At 37.2% G+C, this 19,638-nt stretch overlaps 2 protein-coding genes across 5 annotated transcripts; both read left to right on the plus strand.

Moving 5' to 3' along the window:
• The first annotated feature begins 1,605 nt into the window (after positions 1-1,605).
• On the plus strand, positions 1,606-18,330 carry LOC134655919 (transmembrane protein 245). 4 transcript variants are annotated; one of them, XR_010097473.1, is made up of 14 exons: positions 1,606-2,107; positions 2,457-2,603; positions 3,091-3,319; positions 5,012-5,576; positions 6,110-6,281; positions 6,947-7,114; positions 8,243-8,435; positions 10,759-10,943; positions 11,059-11,193; positions 11,758-11,854; positions 14,904-15,075; positions 16,306-16,485; positions 16,858-17,156; positions 18,174-18,291. XR_010097473.1 is itself a non-coding variant. In XM_063511424.1 (14 exons), the coding sequence occupies exons 1-14, from the start codon at positions 1,745-1,747 to the stop codon at positions 18,285-18,287; spliced, it is 2,793 nt and encodes a 930-aa protein (XP_063367494.1). In that variant the 5' UTR covers positions 1,606-1,744; the 3' UTR covers positions 18,288-18,330. The 4 variants fall into 4 exon arrangements, 3 of the variants coding, with proteins under 3 accessions (XP_063367494.1, XP_063367495.1, XP_063367496.1); XM_063511424.1 differs by having other exon boundaries at positions 16,858-16,930; positions 18,174-18,330; XM_063511425.1 differs by having other exon boundaries at positions 1,607-2,107; positions 17,128-17,156; positions 18,174-18,310.
• Positions 12,188-14,350, plus strand: LOC134656010 (uncharacterized). Its single transcript, XM_063511526.1, has 2 exons — positions 12,188-12,628; positions 12,878-14,350. Exons 1-2 carry the CDS (start codon positions 12,476-12,478, stop codon positions 14,348-14,350), a joined length of 1,626 nt encoding a protein of 541 aa, XP_063367596.1. The 5' UTR covers positions 12,188-12,475.
• Positions 18,331-19,638: the final 1,308 nt, after the last annotated feature.

Below are 19,638 nucleotides of genomic sequence, written 5' to 3' on the forward strand. Positions count from 1 at the left end.
TACTGGTATTGTTTCGCTTGAATTTGCTTGTGCTTGTGTCACGTATACGTCATTTCAAAACGTCGTTTTTTTAAGAAGTAAGCCCCCATTCGCGCGGCAGCTTTTTCAACGCGATTACGATACAAGTGCGAAAAAGAGGAAATTCGAAACGAGTGGCGATAAATTAAAACACGACCGAAGGGATTGTTTTAAATCGACACGAGTTACGAATTACCTATTCGCACGTGTATCGAACAACGTTTTACAGTACATATGGCACTTTAAAGTTTCGACATACGCACGAAAAGTGCTATTTTACGCATATGTACTGTAATATTCATTTCGATACAGTTTAGTCAACTATAATGAAATTGACCAATCACAGCTCGCCTCGGTCAAGAGGACGAAACAAAACGATAGCTCAAATTAATTATTTTGGGTTGTATAGTAGAAACAATTGCTTCATAAGTCAGAAACGTGCATGTGACACCCTTCATATAGGTCAATCGAGAAAAAAAGCTGTCTAAAAATTGAATTTAGCGCGGAGCCAGTACCAGGGCCTCATGAGTTACGAGAAGGTGTCGTTGACCAACCGGCCGGCGGGCGCGGGGGCCGGGTCGCGTACGACTATGAAGGTATTGCGGCTGCTCGCGCATCTTAGGCCCTGGGTTTTCTGACCACCCGTCGCCGGCGGCCGGCGACCGACGCGTGTCCGCCGCCGACGACGTTCGGATGTTTTGTTCGGGAATGTTTGAGGGTGGTTTCTCTGAAACGCCGCCGGCGGCGGGTAGGTCGACGGGCGAAGGTCACACGCTGCACGCGTCGGTCGCTATCATTTTTGTAGAATAGCGACGGACGGCGGGTGGCGTCTTGATATTGAAAATATCTCATTTCAATAAAGACAACGATGAATTATTAATAAATCTAATACGTTGTAATCCTATATTGTTCGACGCGTCTGACAAAGATTATAAAAATAACAATTTAAAGCACAGAAAATGGGAAAATATTAGTGAAACTCTTCTTCTTCTTCTTCTAACAATAAAAATGTTAGTATTTTTCTATTCATTTCATTTAAAGCACAGCACACCAATTCTCAAAGCGGGCACAATGCGACTGAGCTCCTTCCCCGACGACGGGTGGCCGCGGGCCAGAAAACCCACGCACCCGCGACCGACGGCGTGTGGCACAGCGTGCGACGCACGTCCAGACGCCGCCGGTCGCGTGTGACGGGCCAGAAAAACCACGGCCTTAGCTTTACCTACATATATGATTCTTCTACTAGTTTTAAGTTTTTTTTTGTTGACTCGTAGAAACACGGTACTCGACTGAAAAGCTCTCCATTATATCACGATTGTACTATTGTATGACACAAATGGATACATGTGTATTTATTCACACGACAGCGGTGGCGCTTTTTATCAAGCGTTGTTGGCCTCACGATCGTGGCCGACGTCGCGCCACTCGCTCCCGAGCAAGATCGTTTTCCGTTTCACGAAATATAAGGATATAAGGACATCGTTAAATGCATAAAAATATGATAAAATGCCTCTAATTGCCAAAAATGTTTAATGTTTGATATTAGAGCGCCTCACTATTAACCATATTGGAACGCACTTTAAAAAAAACTCACCTGACATTGACAGCTTAAAACGTCAATCATAAAATGAATATTTTTCTACCTTGAAGAATATCTCAAATAACTATGATCTCACTCTTTTATCTGGTGTTAATTTAAGTTTAGAAAGTGTATTAGTATATCAAAATGCAACAATCCCCGTTTGAGAATATTTTTAACATAATTGGCGGATTGTCCGAAGGAAATGAGAAGCCCATGAAACATGGGTTCTATAACGCATTTGCCCTGTTCATTCTAACTATATGCTGTGCTGCAGTTTATGTGCTGTTTCTTATACTAGAACCCTTCTTCAAACCTTTGTTTTGGGCCCTTTTAGTGGGTTCGTTGCTTCACCCATTCAAATATAAATTGTCTAAGAAGCTGAAGTCATGGTTTGAAGATTTAGAGAAATGTAACAAATCTGTGATATTTGGATTAATGTGCTTACCTGTAAATGTTGTTAATGTTGCTTCGGACACGGTGGGACATCAGTTCATAGAACATTACAAGGTAAAATAATTTGTATACATGTAGTTGAAAAGTAAAGTCTAGTTTACATTTGTAGTTTCCAAATAAGAACTTCACTATTAAAGATGTATGTACTTTAAGCAAAGAGATTTTAAGAAACAACCTAATATTTGAATGCTCTAATGCTATTTATTAAAAACAAGAGTTTAAAAGTTGTTTATTATTTATTATTGAATTTTTTTCATCCCTTCAACTAAATAACTCAAATTGGGATGATGAACTCATTGTAATTTAGAATTTCAATAACCAACAAAAACTTGTCATTCAAACCACTCTAAAATAATATAGGTCACCTAAACTTATGTTGTTTATAATTTGTTTCTGGTTTCAGACTGTGATTGGATTACTGTCTGCAATATTTGTTTTACCGTGGCTGTACAATGCCATTCCCCGAAGTTTGGTCTGCATATTCTGGCAGTTGAGCAGCTTCATTGGCTTCTCAACTACAAAGCTCATTGGCTTTTGCAGCTCATACATTGTAAGTTATTTTAAATTAACTTTTCTAAGTTTTCAAAGATAGACTGACACACATGCCGATGCAGAAGCAAATTGATGAATGAAGTGTAAAAATAAATCCTATCAGCAAGACTCATGGAAATAAAAACCGGCCAAGTGCGAGTTGGACCATCGACAAAAAATAGAGTAAAAAAATTGTGTTTGTTGTATGGGAGCCCCCTTAAATATTTATTTTATTTTATTTTTAGTATTTGTTGTTATAGCGGCAACAGAGATACATCATTTGTGAAAATTTCAACTGTCTAGCTATCGCGGTTCATGAGATACAGCCTGGTGACAGACGGACGGACAGACAGCGAAATCTTAGTAGTAGGGTCCTGTTTTTTACCCTTTGGGTACGGAACCCTAAAAATAAGTACAAATAAATAATCTTTATTCCACACATCAATACAGAAAACATGTCACTAATTATTATGTAATACTTTGGTTTTAATATTTATTTATTTCAGACTCTGACCATAGCTCTGGCTTATTTAATAAGCATATGCACATTATGGAGGCCAGAGCGATCTGGCATGTTTAAAGCTTCATCGCAATTCCTCTGGCTCGTTATAACGAGTTTCCTGGCCAGTCTGACTGGGTCACTGCAAGTCTATACATTTGTAATGCTGCAAGGGCTATGTGTAGCTGGATTTGCGCTTGAAGTGATTGATGTACATAAGGAGTTATTAGCGAGAGGTAGGTGTTTACTAGGGAGTGCTCCCGGTACTGGTTTTCTATACAAATACAGTACCGGAACTGGGAATTCCCGGTTCTCGCTATACGGGAGCACTCCCTAGTGTTTACTCAATGTACAATTAGCAATGTAGGCCACATTTGTATGTAACATTCATAGAAGGTGGAAGTAGACTTTCACTTTAATATTGGAAAGAACAAAATTGAATTGAGTTTCAGTTTGTCCAAACTAGTCTCCCTATTTATTATAAGTAGTGTGATAGCTCAGTTCAGACAAAACCTCTGAGGACCTTACACAGACTGTAGCCAGGCGCGGCTGGCCTTAAGGAGCGCTTGTGCGGTACACTCCCATAAATAATCAAAATGTAATTATACCACCTATTTATTATATTACTATTTAAGATCTATCGTAAAAAACTCAATACCAATTAAATAATAACCTTTATTCATTATAAGTTTGTAGACAGCTCACCACTGCAAACAGCGAAAGCACATAATTTGTTTGTTGTGAGGTGTTTAAAAATTAATGAATTTAACGGAATGAATTCAATTATGGACGACCTTGAACTTTCGTAACAATGTTAGTCAAAAACAAAAACTTATATATTTACTATTCAGATCAATATGCAAAAACACCGTGGTTGTGTTGTATGAATGTGATAAAAGTAACTAGCTTATTATGTTTTTCGTGTTACTTAAAGGTCTTAAAGTATATGTTTTGTGTTTGGCTCGGGCGCGGGCGACGTGCGGTGAGTTTGTTTGGAGCGAAATAAGTAAGTAGGTGTGTTAACAATTTAGTACATCTTTCCATAAAATTTAAATAAAAACATTACATCCATTTGTAAAACGAACTGCAGTTGGCGTCCATCGGTCGTCAAGATATTCGTAATACCGAAAATCTATGAGAGAGTTCAATGACCGGGTGGACGGAAACCGACATCTAGGTACTTTGCGACGGTTAATTGAATGTGTAGGTTTAGTTTTTGTTTTTTATTGTGAGTGAACACCCATAACACATAGCTACCAGCCGCCGCTGACTGTAGCAGAAGTATTAGTGTAAGTGATGTCCATTATGTATGATTATACCCGACTTTAACATAATATTGAATGCCATTAGGCGTTAAGTCCGCCATTTATACATTATTTTTGTGTTTTGTGCAACAAAATATAAATAAAGAAATAATTATATTTGAAAAGCAAAATATGCAGATTATACTGAACACTTTATTCTACTTATCCTTATGATTAGTTTCTGTTTTGCCTGATTTACTTTACGAAACAAGAATCCGGCGAATTGGGAACCACCCATCCTTATCTCACATGAATTGTGTGAGCGGTTCGTGAATCAAATTTATTAAAATTACTTCTTTTCCATATGACTTGGCCATGCATTTTATCTGAGGTCAAATTCCAGCATATTTGTCAGTGATTGTTGAACATCTCTCTTAATTTTTCCTTTACATTTATAGATGATTCATCTCTGTGTATTCGCCATTCAGCCTCAGACGAACGTACGGACAAACGTCTTTAATATTCCGTTTCCTATAATGTGAATCATCATGATAAAATAGACCAAAGCCTAAGCCCATATGAACCTAAAAGAAATCTTATAATGCAAATAAACCTAATTAAATTGACTGGATGCGATTCTAAATAGGTATTTTGGTTTGATGAATGTCTTTTTTTATCTCTTAGATCCTGAGACATCAGCTATAGTCGCAATCCAAAAAGTTCTTACCAACGAACATTGCAAAGATGCAATAAAGCAAGATGAAAAGCCGGAACAGAGCGCTAGTGAACAGGAATCCACGCCCGAGAAAGAATCCCCCTCTCCCGTCACCCCTGATGCCGCTATGAAAAGGGGAAGCTGGGCAGAAACCGATCAAATACACAGCTCGCCTCGCCACGCCAAAATGCTGTACAAAACTCGAACATTATCCGCCTTACCACTATCAAATACGAAAACGAAGTCCGCCTTCGAAAATCGACTCATCGCCTCCTTCAAACAAAGATCGATGGACGAAAACTACATGAAAAACAACTTCAACAGTGATGACGAAACCGCCTTATATTTTAAACTACTTTTCTTTGGATGCCTATGCATGCTCGTGTGGAAACATATTTGGCTGCTGCCAGTAATGCTGTTTTTCTTAGCAATCCATGTGTTGAAGAGAGTGTTGGACTTCTTTGGAGTTTGGCTGTTCTGTGAGAATCACTACAATAATTTCAAGGGCAAAGTCAAAAATTGGTGGTCTGACAGGTAAAATGTAATATCATATTTACTCAGGATTACAAAAATCATCGCTGTTAGTTGGTTGTATAGGTACTAATACGATTATCGTATAGTGTTCATAACATAAATAATATTATATGTTCTAGACAATTTACTATAGGTACCTATTCATATACCTACGACATCACATTTATATAGCATCTGCTAGTATTGATGACTTAACATCCATACCAAATTTCATCCAATTCGGTTCAGTGGTTTAAGTGTGAAGAGGTATCAGACAAACAAAGTTACTTTCGTATTTATAATATTAGTAGGGATTCACAAAAGATATCCCGACAAAACTCGGGTTTTGACAGATGTTACCTCGTGAGTTCTCCGTAAATTGAAACCTCAAATGGGAAATCAAACTACCTACGAAATCTACTGTTTATTTAAATTTGATAATTATCTCATGGTATTTAAGTTTAAAATAAGGCCATGGCTTGATCCTTAATTCAACTTTTTTTGTGGATTCTCACCACAGTTCTTGTATTCACGTATTACATTTTATGTTTTAGACAATCTGCGGCGGTACCAGCGCACATTCGTGGAATCCGCAAAATCCTCTCTAGTTTAAATAAAAGCATAAGAGACGTGGCCTACGGCTCTGTGGATACTGTATCTACTTGTATCGTGATCACGGGTCTTATTACATTTCTTATCGTCGCTACTATATTCATTTGTATACAGGTAAGTTTTATAGTAAACCTGCTTCGTCAAAGTGGCTAGGCGACTATAACTCAAATAAACAATACCAATGTTGCGTTTCTCCGAAGTAAGGTTTTTACTAGATGGCGTTATGTGTATAATAAGCGAGTACAATCGCCATCAGATATATCGGAGCGGCCAAAGTACTCAAAAATATCTGGAAACGCCTCTATAGTCATGGCGTTAGAGTGCTTGTTCAGATATTTTTGAGCACCTCGGCTGCTCATACTGAGCGGGGGAATAATAATTATAATAACTCGCATGCGATAGAGCTATAGGAACAGGCGGGCCTAATTAAGAAATTCCTCGTGATAAGCTTAAGATTCTTTAATTCTGACATTATTATGTGGGTGTGTTCAATTATAGAGTCCAATTAAATAAAGACACTAAATCTGAATTAATCTAAAGAGGCTCCGTAATTTCAATTATAGTGCCCTTTTGGTGCCAGGGAGGGGGAGTACCTTTGGTTGCAATTATCGAGGTTTCTCATTTATCCAGGTACCAATTAACCAGCTTTCACTGTACTTGCTTCTTGGACGTTTGAATTACAGTGATGTAATATTAAGTTCTACCAAATAAGTCTTACCCTATTGAAACTACTGATTAGAAATTAAAGTATGCTTCTTTGACACCGTCCTTTGTTCCAGATATACTCAGAGGCAATAGTGGTGGTCCAACTGAGCGGCAGCCTTCTGAACAGTACGTTCGTACAAAACAGCGAGCTGCACGCTTACCTCCCCGAGGGATGGGAGGAGAAACTAGATTCCTTGATCGACAACGCCTATACTTATGGAAAAGAGGGCATATCTGCTGGTGTGAGTATAAATATACCCGGAGATTTATATTGCCCATTGGGCAACAAAACTTATATTTGAAAACTTTTAAACATTTCCATGCTCGCGGTTGGATAAACAGCTAGAAAGATACGTAAGTAACGTTAGCTAGCTTAGGCTAAATATTATTAGCAGAGCTCGGCGGGGGTGAGCTATTTTCCTTATAATATAACGTAAGACTTGTCAAATTATAAGGTAAATAGCTCACCCCCGCCTAGCTCTGATTATTAGGTACCTAATTTAGGCGTTTTGTAATGTAGGTTTTGTATAATAGGGATTGGGCTGTAATAAATCATTTGACATTAATAATACATTAACAAAAAAAATACAAAAATCTAATATTTTGGCACTTATAACTATTTTTAATCTTAACCTAAAAAGAGAAGGAGGTTTGACTCCGACCTATAACGTCATAACTATGATGTTATTTTGTAAATACAGATTTCATACCATCATTTATTCATACTGATGAATTGTTTTAATATTTTGTCAAACATTTTTTTATTAGTTATTCCTGTTGTATTTATCTTATGCGTGTAGCGCATGTAAACGAATTACCTACCGTTATTTCAGTTACTACTTTAAAATAATAATGGCTGCTTACGTTTAGAACTTATAGGATGAACGATCGAATCTGATAGAACTGCACATTTCGAAGAGAACTATTTAAAATGGGCTGTGGTTACATAGAATATGAAAACAAACCTAATGTACATTTTTGAAGTGAAAACTTCTTTAACGGCGCTGTGCACTTTTTGAGGTGGGGAAAAAAATGTTAAACTCGCAAGAGATCACGTGACCGTAAGACGGTAACTTACAATGTCATTGAGTTTTTCTTTATTGATTTAAATGCCATCTAGTGAGTTTCCATCTAACTGGTATTAATATAACTCGAGTACTAACAGTGATGTGCTTAGGGGTTTCAAGTAATGCGACTAAATAACGCTAGATGGCGTTAACCTCAATTATACATGGTGCTGCAGACATTTTGCAATACTGATTGAGTTTTCACTTCTGCCAGCACTCCCGGAGTGCAACCCGTTGTTTTTTTTTTAATTTAATAAGTAATTTTAACCTACAATGCACAAGCAAATTTTTTTAATGAAATAGGTAAAGAACATACTCAAAGAAGGCGACCCTGAGAAGATAGCCCGTGTAGAGGAGCAAATTCTGCAAGTATGGGACCGTGTGTACCAAAGCTGGGTGTCGGGGCAGTTCGCGCCGCAGATCGGGCCCACGGTCGACGGCAACGCTGTCCAGGACTCGTGGGACAGCTTCGTTCACGACATCTCTAACACCCCTGGTAAGTGAAATGAACCTTAAAGTGATGTAATAACCTCTAGCCGCCCAGAGACCTATAAAAAGGTCTCCTGTTCCATTCTAATTTGAACTTTGTGTTGACAAAATAAAATTTCATTTTGCTTGGCAAGGTTTGACGTATGGGCGGCTAGAGGTTGTACTTACAGTCGCCATCGGATATATCGGAGCGGCTAACGCGCTCACAAATATCTGAACACGCCTCTATTGTCGGGGCGTTAGAGTGCGTGTTCAGATATTGTGAACACCTTGGCCGCTCCGATATATTTGATGGTGACTGTACGAGACGTTATTAGATGTGTAAAGCTTAGTTCTGGATCTCTTCGCCCACAAAATTGATGGACGAGTTGACGGAAATATTATAGCGGACTTGTGAGACAACATACAAAGTAACACCACCTGGTGGCTGGTGCGTAGTACGAGACAGTAACCGGTTGTTGTCGATGGTCATACATAACTCTTAAAACAGCTAGGTTAAAAAACACCTGTGACACGCCTGGAAAAACTGATTGCTCGCAAACCAAAGTACCAAAATACCTATTATATTACCTTTAAGATTTGTTTTCTATCAGTTACGTTTCGTTCTGTCTTTTTATTTTCTTCATTTTATCGCCTTACTAGCGACCCGCCACGGCTTCGCTCGGGTTAACAAATTATACATAAACCTTCCTCTTGAATCACTCTATCTATTAACCTGTCAGATCCCAAGGGCTCTAATTTTACATAAAACCGCATCAAAATCCGTTGCGTAGTTTTAAAGATCTAAGCATACATACAGACAGACAGGAAAGCGACTTTGTTTTATACTATGTGGTGATAAGCAAGAGAGATAGATTAAACCTTGTTTAAACTGGAAACCTTAAATTTGTATACTACTATAGTTCGTTTTTTTAGCATTAGAAATAAGGTAAACAATCTTGATGTGTCTTTTAATTGAAAAACACATTTTAAAAAGAAGTTACGATAAATATGTAACAATTATGAATCTAATACTTTTTAAAAAGTGTTTTTCAATTAAAAGACATGTCAAAATCGCTTACCTTCTTTCAAGTTCTTTCTAATGCTAAAAAAAACGAACTATAGTACTAATATCATTGGTCAAGTCTCGTTTGATAAATAAATAAAAAATAAATTTATAAATTAGTCAAGAAGCATGCGTCGCATTCAGGAAAGAACCTATGAAAATGAACATATACTATGTACCTATATGTTTGCCATTATGAATAGCTATGACCTATTTTCCTGTATAGGTACAGTGGAATATTTGAGACCGAATGACGTCTACAATGTGGGCAATAAAACCGTCATTAATGACATTACTATTTACTAGGAAATGCGATGACCAATTTATTTATGACTACATAATAAAAGAAACGTAAAACTAACGTCACTCAATCAAGGATAGTTTTTATTTATTTGTTTATTTTATTTTATTTATTGAGAATAAAGGTTAAAGGTTTTTATTAACGTTAATTAGTTTTATTGTTAAAGTGTATAGAATAATGAGGTCTAATTTCCCCCCCATCGGGTCTAAATACCAGACTGCAAAACACTAATGCTTGTTGCAAAATGAAATTACCTAATTTCATATTCATTACCTACAGTACTAACGTTCTAGATTGGAGAGCGAATGCGTCTTTGGGCCGAGATACACTTGTAAGTTTTACTTATGTAAGTAGGGACAAAGCTATTTGTTAGAATGAGATAACGATATTCATCTCTCATTCTGTACCCTACTTACGTAAGTAAAATTGACTTCTTGGGCTCATTTTACTCAGCATCATTTGTACATTCACGCCTCATACATAAAAAAATGTCCCCAAAGATTTCCTTTCCAGATCGTCACATTCTTGTATCAATTTTTTTTGTATGAAAGTGACGCTGTGGAAAAAAAATTGTCAATTCATACAAAATTTTGGGGACACTTTTTTTCATGTATCAGGCGTGAATGTACAAATGATTCTGAGTAAAATGAGCCCAAGAAGTCAATATTTTGAAGACATGAATGAAATGTACACTTTTTTTGGAAAACGCTCATCGTATGCATTTAACTTGACAACTTGCTATTTACGTCTTTTTCTACGACCCGTCTCGTTAGCTAAAACCTAAAAAAACGTAGGTAGTCGTTAAGTTGTTCTACTTACTTGTGTAAGTGAGCTACAATATTTACGTAATACTTACGTTGGATGCTTTACATATCGGAAATGAACGAATTGTAAATCAAGTAATGACAAACTAAACTGTAGGTTCCTTACAGCATATACTTCGTATTAGTAGGTAGGTACCTAATTAGTAGGAAATTCTTGCAGGCGTGTTCGACTACTCCGGCATCGTAGCCTGGGTGCAAGCCAACGTGGGCACCCTGAGCGCCATAGCTACAAGCATTTGGGCACCGCTGGCCAGCAATGTATCCTTGCTGGCCGGGTCGATCGGCGCATTCACGTCGCTTCTACTCTCAGGCGGAGGCGCTGTCATCAACATGTTCATTAACTTGGTATGTAAACGTCACCTGACGAAAATTGTCTTACCAATAAATTAATAGCTCACAGGCAATCTGTTAGCTTGTTTAATAATCTTTACTAAAATAAAACTGTATTGGTCTTCCTCAGGTGGTGTTCTTTACAACGCTTTTCTACTTGCTGGCGTGCAGCAACGCTCTCTACAAGCCGGTCGAGGTCATCACCCAAGTGCAGCCCAACTTTGGACCGCGACTCGGCATCGCCCTGTCTGTCGCTATAAACCAGGTATGATGGCGTCAACCTTTCGATCGTCAAATACCAATCGCGGCGACAGAAAGGCCAGCGCTAAATCCGACGATATCAATTTACGTTTGGAATTATCGATAAAATTTAATTGTTCTACTTTTCATCTAATTCTGAGATGATTTGAATTGATTGTGATATCACTTTTGATTTATTGCCGAGGCGTCAGGACAGGGCCGGCCCGAGCCCTTGATCAGGGTAGAGCGAAATCGGGGTTTGGCGCCCTTCGTTGAAGTTTTCAAGGGTATTAGTTATAACTTTTTTTTTTTCATAACAATTTATAGAAACTTCTTTTCCATAAATACATAGGTTACAAATGACACTGAATCACAATTATCAAATGAATATCAGAAATCGATTGACACCACATTTAACTAAATTGGCTTAGTACTATTTGTTGCTACGGCGAAACACACGAAATTAACTTGGCTGCTAAAATCACTAGGTGCCTTTCCTTTTAGCTCTGCTCAAACATCATCGCAAAATTTCCAATATCTGCTCATTGCAGCATATTGTATAATTCTCATATTTTATTTATTTCTCCAGGTGTTCAGAGCGTCATTCAAAATGGCGCTGTTTTACGGGTTATGGACGTGGCTGGTGCACAATCTGTTTGGAGCTAAAGTTGTCTACTTACCTTCAGGTAAGTCGATAGCTTTTTCTAGTATAAGTCATCTCACCTTCACTCATTATCGTTACTTGTGGTTGTATATGTATTGTTAATGCTAGACGTATTTTAAATTACAGAGACATAAAGTAAAAAATATTTTAGTAGAACATTAGTTCGCTGAACGATGTTCCTTATCTAATCGTTGTTTTCGCTCATCTAATGTAAAATTAACCATATTTTACTAACCCATACCTTTGCCTTCACGGAAGTAAAGACAGAAAGTATAATTTTATTCTATTGATGGTAAATTCCAGCAGCTAAAGTGTAAAAACCCTAATTACATCTTTATCGTATTGTTTTGGCGATGCAATCAAAAATGGGCTCTAAATATTGGTCACTCCTACGCACATATGCTCATTTTGCATTAGCGGTATTACAGATAATTCTGAAACGCTCTATATAAATTCGTCCCGAATGTCACTGACCTCTAAATTATTCATTACGGTCAGATAAATAAGTCGTAATTGTTTTTTTGCGTCACGCGTTTCGTAAAGACTTATCTCCAGATGATGTTCAGTCGTAGCCGCTGTGCCACTTTTATTTGTTGTGTTTCGTTCGGTGCTTCGATTAGTTTCAAACAAATTTTAAAAGAGAATGTCGTCAAGAATGAAACTCGTTGTGTTGTATGTTTTCCTACCGTTTACTGTTGGCGTTAAAATTGGCTTTACAAGTTGCCATGACCGTGGTTGGCAATGCAATAACAACTTAGCTAACGATATTGTTTACACATGCGCATTGGACAATAACGTAAGTACCTATTCACTATTTGTGTTTAAGTTTATCTGTTTATTCAAATCAAGCTGTTATTTTATTTGAAGTCAGTTAACGCAAGTCCCATTTGTTTTCATTAAAGTATTTGCCTTGCTGCTGACCTCCAATTATTTCTTTCACTTAGCCTGATCTTGTTCTGTCTCTTGTCAAATTATTCAAAAGTAATTAAAAGTGCTAGTTAGGGTCGTGTAAATAAATGTATGTTACAATTTAATATTGTTTTAGGAAAATGTGATACATCTCAAAGATCACTACACTCAGCACATAACGAGTCTAACTGTGCAGCGTTGTAAACGCTTGAAAGTAATTCTGGATTGTTCTGTGCTGCAAAGACCATCTCGCCTACAAGCATTCAAAGTAAAGGATTGCGAGAGACTCGAATTCGCTTCAACAACCTCTAACACACTGATACAAACACCTTCAGAAGTAACCATCGAGAATGTCCGGGAAATAGTCTCCTTGCCTAGAGGAATGTTTAAATCCCCGATAACAGATACCGAACTTAAATGCTTAGGAACAACGAGCTTAAAGAAAATTCGTATAACAGGCAGTAAGATAAATATTATCAACACAAGAGCAATTTATAATGTTAGTGGAATAATGAATATTGAGTTCGAAAATATCACGATAGTAGACGTTGAAAGTCAGGCGATAGAAGCTACTATGAACAGCAATTCAGGTGTGTTTAAAGTCACAAGCAGCAGAGTTGATAATTTGCGTTCTAAAGCAATCGCAGTGCATAGCAATAGAGCTACAATAACAGACAATGTTTTTAATGATATATCTACAAAGAGTATAAACATAACTGCCGATTACATACATTTTACAAGGAACGCAATAAGGGATATCTCTAACGACGGTCTAATTGTAAAATCTGGCTACACCGATATATCAAACAATCAAATTCATACACTTAAGAGCAATGCATTAGCGAGCATTAAATGCTCAAAGAAAATAACAGGCAGAAAACTGTTAAGTTTTTCTAAAAATTCAATAGAAAATGTTGAATCAGACTCGTTATTTTTCGACTATCAAAGTTGCAAATCCGCTGGCACGCCTGTTTCTTATAGAGAGAACAAATTGAACTGTAACTGTCGCAACATCGCTTTCCTTGGAAGTGCAGCGGGAAACAGTGAGCTAAGCTATTCAATTTTAGATTCCGCATCTAATAACACATGCCTCTCGGCCCCTTGCTTCCTTCCCGTAGATGTGGTGAAGATGCTACTTGAGAGCAACATGTGTCAAATAAATTTGGACCCTGAAGTCATGTGCTTGCTTTATAATGACAAAAAATCGAAGAACAACGATGTGACAGACGAGGACGTGACAGAGGCGGCTTCGACGTTCTATTTGATACGGCAAGCCAACGGACGCAACGGCGACGCAAGCGCCGCCATGACAGCCATAAACAAGGATGATCTTTTAAACGACAGCCATATGAACATGACTAATAGAACTACCATAAAAGTCGTGTTCGATTCCTCTAAAGACTTCGTAGAGACGTTACGCAGTACCAACTCATCTCGCAGAAAGCAAGTCGAGGAGCCCAAAACCCCACCGAGAACAGAGTACACGAACCGGTGCGTCGGAGCGCAGTGCAGGACCAACGCCTACGATAAACAAAAGGCGTTAGATTTCTACAAGTATGTGTACGCGCAATTACGAACACCGAAAACAAACACGAATACAAAGACTTGACTAATTGAATAAAAAATGATTAATAATTTCGTTTTTTTTTTCTTTTTCCCTACAAATTGGTGGGGTATTCTGATATGGTACTCGTAACATATGTTTGTGTGTACCCTTTGAATGATCCATCGATTTTATTATTGTAATATTGCTGTTCGTAATTATTCGGATTTTTTAATACCACAACAGTTTGCCACCTTAGTTAGGTACCATTTTATTTAAGATTAAGTACTTACACAGGTTTGGATTCACATACTTAGACATTTAAGAAAGTTGTAACATGTTGTCACTACATAGTATAAAACAAAGTCGCTTCCCGCTGTCTGTCTGTCTGTATGTATGCTTAGATCTTTAAAACTACGCAACGGATTTTGATGCGGTTTTTTTTAATAGAGTGATTCAAGGGGAAGGTTTATGTATAAATTGTTAACCCGTGGGTCGCTAGTAAATAATAAATCTCGATTTGACCGTTTGTAATATTCTATACTCTACCATTCACCTAATTTAAGCTGCACAAACAAAAAAACTACTCTATATTGTACGAGTCCAATATGGATTCCAGTGTTAGCTGCAGTGTTGGGCGCGGCTCCGTTCCTCGGGCCGTACTTGGCCGGGATCCCCGCAGCGCTGGACGTGTGGCTGCAAGGCAGGCCTATGGCCGCGCTGATGCTGCCTATCGCTCAAGCTGCGCCCATCGCCTTCCTTGATGCTGCCGTCTACGCTGAAATCAAAGAGTAAGTATTCCTGGCCCCAATTTCACCACGGTGACAGGTGCGACAATTGTAAAACATCACTGTTGCTGACGTCACAGGCGTCCATGGGCTACGGTTACCGCTTACCATCGGGCCGGCCGTATTCCTGTTTGCCACCATCATTGTATTATTTAAAAAAACATTATTATATCGGGAGAAAAACAGATATTTCTCTTGCGAAGTTTCTGACAATTGTCACAAGATTCAAAAGAATTGTCGGTAATTCTTGACAGGAAATGAGTTCTGTGTCGGAATTTCGTGACAATTGTCGTGTTTCTTGTGACAATTGTCAGAAACTTCGCAAGAGAAATATCTGTTTTTCTCCCGATATAATAATGTTTTTTTAAATAATACAATGATGGTGGCAAACAGGAATACGGCCCGCCCGATGGTAAGCGGTAACCGTAGCCCATGGACGCCTGTGACGTCAGCAACAGTGATGTTTTACAATTGTCGTGGTGAAATTGGGGCCTGGTCTTGAACTACATGGGAATTATTAGTATTAGAAGCAGTCAGTTCCACGTCCCTTAAGGGGCCCACTGATTACCAGGCCGCCGGACGATATCGGCCTGTCAGTTGTTCGGAACTGTCAACTTTTTGTTCTAACTGACAGGCCGATATCGTCCGGCGGACTGTTAATCAGTGGGTACCTTTAAGGCTTGTACTGATTAAAAAAAACAAGAAAAACCGATACGCAAGATGACTACGGCTTTCTTACCGCGATAAAAAGTCTTAATATTACCAGTGATTATGACTTTTCCTGCTAACCTTTCTTGCGATCGCTATCTCGATTATAGTATTTTTCACGTAGCTAGGGTACAGTTACAGCTATTATATCAATACCGTTGATGCGTTTTAAGGTTATAAGTTGTGTATGTAGATGACAGCTGTTACTATATCCAAGCTATGTAAAATAGTATTTTACAGTACATATAGCACTAGTGCGTAAAATAGCACTTTTCGTGCGTATGTCGAAACTTTAAAGAGCCATATGTACTGTAAAACGTTGTTCGATACACGTGCGAATAGGTAATTCGCAAGTCGTCTCGATTTAAAACACTCCCTTCGGTCGTGTTTTAATTTATCGCCACTCGTTTCGAATTTCCTCTTTTTCGCACTTGTATCGAAAATACTATAAACGACTAGTCCCAGATAATTTTTCGCCTTCCAAATATAACTTGCGAATATTGAAGTTTTTGTTTATTATTTCAGCGGCGGCCACCCATACGTGACTGGTTTAGCAATAGCGGGTGGTATATTTTACCTCGGGCCCGAGGGCGCGATCCTCGGGCCCCTACTGCTCTGCTGCCTCATGGTGGTGCTGAACCTGTCCTCTGCCTTCCTGCGCGACACGCCGTCCGAAGAGCGCGCCGCCCTGCATTCGCGTGTCAGGTAAATGTACATAGACCTACTTTACCGTGTACATATATATTGTTTGATTTGAAATTTGAGACAGTGTTGGAAAATGAACGATGGATTTTGAAGATATAATTTTAGGAGAATAAAAATTCAATTGGACCTGTTTTCAGCGATAAGTTTTCAATTAAAATTTTATTTAACCCGATTAATTGTTACATTACCGAACTACCAATACCAAATATATGATGAAAACAAAAAATGAAATCAATTATTGATAATATTTATAATTAAATCTACTTTTTTTGTTAATATGTTCAAAACAACATATTCAGGATTAATCCAGCATGTTTCCGTTTAATGCAGATGGTACGATCATTAGTAAAGTTTAAATATTTTCTCGAATAGTGTACCAAAGTGGTTGGCGAGTGAGAAATTGTCTCAGCTTGTTATTTCTATGATGATCAAAAAGTTAACCAAGGTAATTTGTAAATAGTTATTCATTCGACACATTTCGAAACATACAAAAGTTCTTCAAAGTCCATAATAATGTTCAAAACAAAATTTCATTACCCATTTTTGTAAATAACTGTTTTATTTCTTGTTTATTGGTGAATAATATTTTTTTGGTATATTTAAGTGATAGGTAATAATGCGTGGGTGTTCCTGTTGATTTAGGTCATTATTGGGATTGTTTTATAATTGAGGTGTGTATACTTCTTGATGCTTTTTTATGTAATGCACCATTTGTTGTTATTTTGAGCACTGCGTTTAGAATATACATTGCATTTTATTACATCATAATTCTGTAAAATACTTTTGAAGCTTGTCAACATGGTCAAAAAGAAACACATTAAGCTGCGAATGCAGGCTTTAAACCAGCGGTCGGCAACCTTTTAGCAGCCAAGGGCCACATAGTGGTTAACGAAGTTGACGCGGGCCGTACTTTGTTAATATTTATGACTTTATCAGATATTATCGTTTGTCAATATTACATATAAAATAGCCAAGGAGGCTCGCGGGCCGCAAGTGACAGGGTCACGGGCCGCATGGGGCCCGCGGGCCGCAGGTTGCCGACCGCTGCTTTAAACGGATACGTCACGTTTTATGTCATATCATTTTATTATAATAGAACCACGGAGTGATTATAATCTTTTGAAGATAGCTCTGCTCTTCTCTAAAAATACTTATATTGACAATGTCTACATTTGAAACTAAGATATAAGGTAGAAGTCCGAGTGGTCGTCACTCTTCCAGTACATGTCGTCTTTAAAGTTAAGTCCTTGTTTAAGTCAACATAGGTAACAGCTGGGTGTCGTTTATTGGGTATAAGCATGCCGAGCACTAGGACATTTAGATACAAGTATCTGAGCCTGTTTTGCTGTGCTACAACTAAGTTATCCTCGCACGCATCATAATTCGCGCACTTCATCAATTGAACATTAACAAAGTTAATGTTGTAATCATATGTATTCATATGTTAGGTAAGTAAGCTTAAATGTAAGCATGATAAATAAATTAATGCATGCTGCTTATATGTTTGTGGAGAGGTTTTTGGTGGTTTGGCCTGCATTTACTGATATATTAATACATGTATTTTATGGTCTATAATATAGTCATTTTTACGAAACTTTTTAACTTTCTGAAGATACATATTTTTATATTAATACTCATTATTTAAAATACTCGTAAGAACAATGAAATGATTCCAAATTTATTTGCAGGCTCGGTGCTTTTCTCTGACGGGCATGCATGGACAACTAACACTCAGTCAGTCCCCAAATGATAAGCAATTATTGTCAATTAATAAGCCAAGCAATGTATGGTATGATAAGTAATAACGACGCATTCGTCACCAGGGAATTATTTTAAAAAAAAACGAATGAATAGAAAAGCTTAGGTGCCTACATGTTCTCAGTGCCATGACATGTGTACCTACTTTTAACTTTTTAATCATTCACGGCGAAATTCGGAAACATATATTATTGTAAACTTTTCAATTTATAGTAACGGACCGTTTAACCCGCTTCTAGAAAATTAGTATTTATTGAGATTACGTTATACATTTATAATGTTTATAATAATAAGATGTTTCTGATGTAGAATCGATTGTTATTTCAATTCATACCCAATACATACTTAACATTAATTTAATACACTTGCTTTATTTTATAGTATTCATTCCATATGATACGACCAGATTATACTTACATGGGTACTCTGATTCTAGTATACAAATAGAATAGTTAGTACTTAATTTAGTACTACTATTAAATATACAATTCATGTAAATGTACAGTCAGCTGCAGAGATAACTGACCCCGCTGCATAGAAATTTGTTTGCTGGGGGCGTCATCTAATTCTGCAGCTTACTGTACCTACTGAAATGTATTGAATTATACCTACTTATCTATTGTTATCTTACCGTTCCTCGTGCCGCTCAATGTACACTCTGTTTCAATGGAATTTGGACCATTCATAAAACATACATACAAACTAAGTAATATTTTTACCATCTATATTTTTCATACTTCCTTAACAAAAATTGTGTATGGTGGGCCATAGTTTTAATTAATATTTTCAACCCAGTCTAAAAGTTATTTATAATATCTATACAAAAACAATAAATTGAACTATGAATATGTACAATGTCAATATATTAATATTATATTGCATAACTATTACATGGATATATTTTAACTGTTTGTTTATAGATAGCATGTTCGTATAACGTGACTCGTATTGAAATGAATCGCCGTTGGTTTGAATATATCTTCTGCTGTATATCTTCTAATGTATTTTTTTGCTATTTTGTTGCTGAGTTAGAAAAAGGTGTTTATTCTGAATCTCATTCATGAGTAGGTAATAATATTATGAGTAGGTATACTAGGTATATATATATGTATCGAAGATTATTATCATTAAGTAAACGTATTTGAAATCATTATTATGTTTAACAGTCAAATGATTAATTATATGAAGAGCTTTAGAATATTGTACACCCAGCCGCAGAATTGCGTGGCCACTTTATGAATGATTTATTTATAATGTGTCCATGCAATTTTGCAGGTCACTATACTTTGCTTCAGTGGATGCACAATGTTTTATATCTATTATGTCTTTTAAACATACTATAGATAAGTATATTTGTTGTGTTGTCGTGATGTTGTGGAGAGATCTATTTAATTG

This window comes from Cydia amplana, chromosome 17 (genome assembly GCF_948474715.1).
Source record: "Cydia amplana chromosome 17, ilCydAmpl1.1, whole genome shotgun sequence".
NCBI classification, from domain to species: domain Eukaryota; kingdom Metazoa; phylum Arthropoda; class Insecta; order Lepidoptera; family Tortricidae; genus Cydia; species Cydia amplana.

Bases quoted from the DNA above. Each gene is read 5' to 3' on its own strand.
- LOC134655919 (XM_063511424.1), top strand. From the start codon at position 1,745: ATGCAACAATCCCCGTTTGAGAATATTTTTAACATAATTGGCGGATTG. The intron at 7,115-8,242 runs GTGAGTATAAAT...TTAATGAAATAG, and splicing joins AAGAGGGCATATCTGCTGGT to GTAAAGAACATACTCAAAGA. The intron at 11,194-11,757 runs GTATGATGGCGT...TTATTTCTCCAG, and splicing joins TGTCTGTCGCTATAAACCAG to GTGTTCAGAGCGTCATTCAA.
- LOC134656010 (XM_063511526.1), top strand. From the start codon at position 12,476: ATGTCGTCAAGAATGAAACTCGTTGTGTTGTATGTTTTCCTACCGTTT. The intron at 12,629-12,877 runs GTAAGTACCTAT...ATATTGTTTTAG, and splicing joins CATGCGCATTGGACAATAAC to GAAAATGTGATACATCTCAA.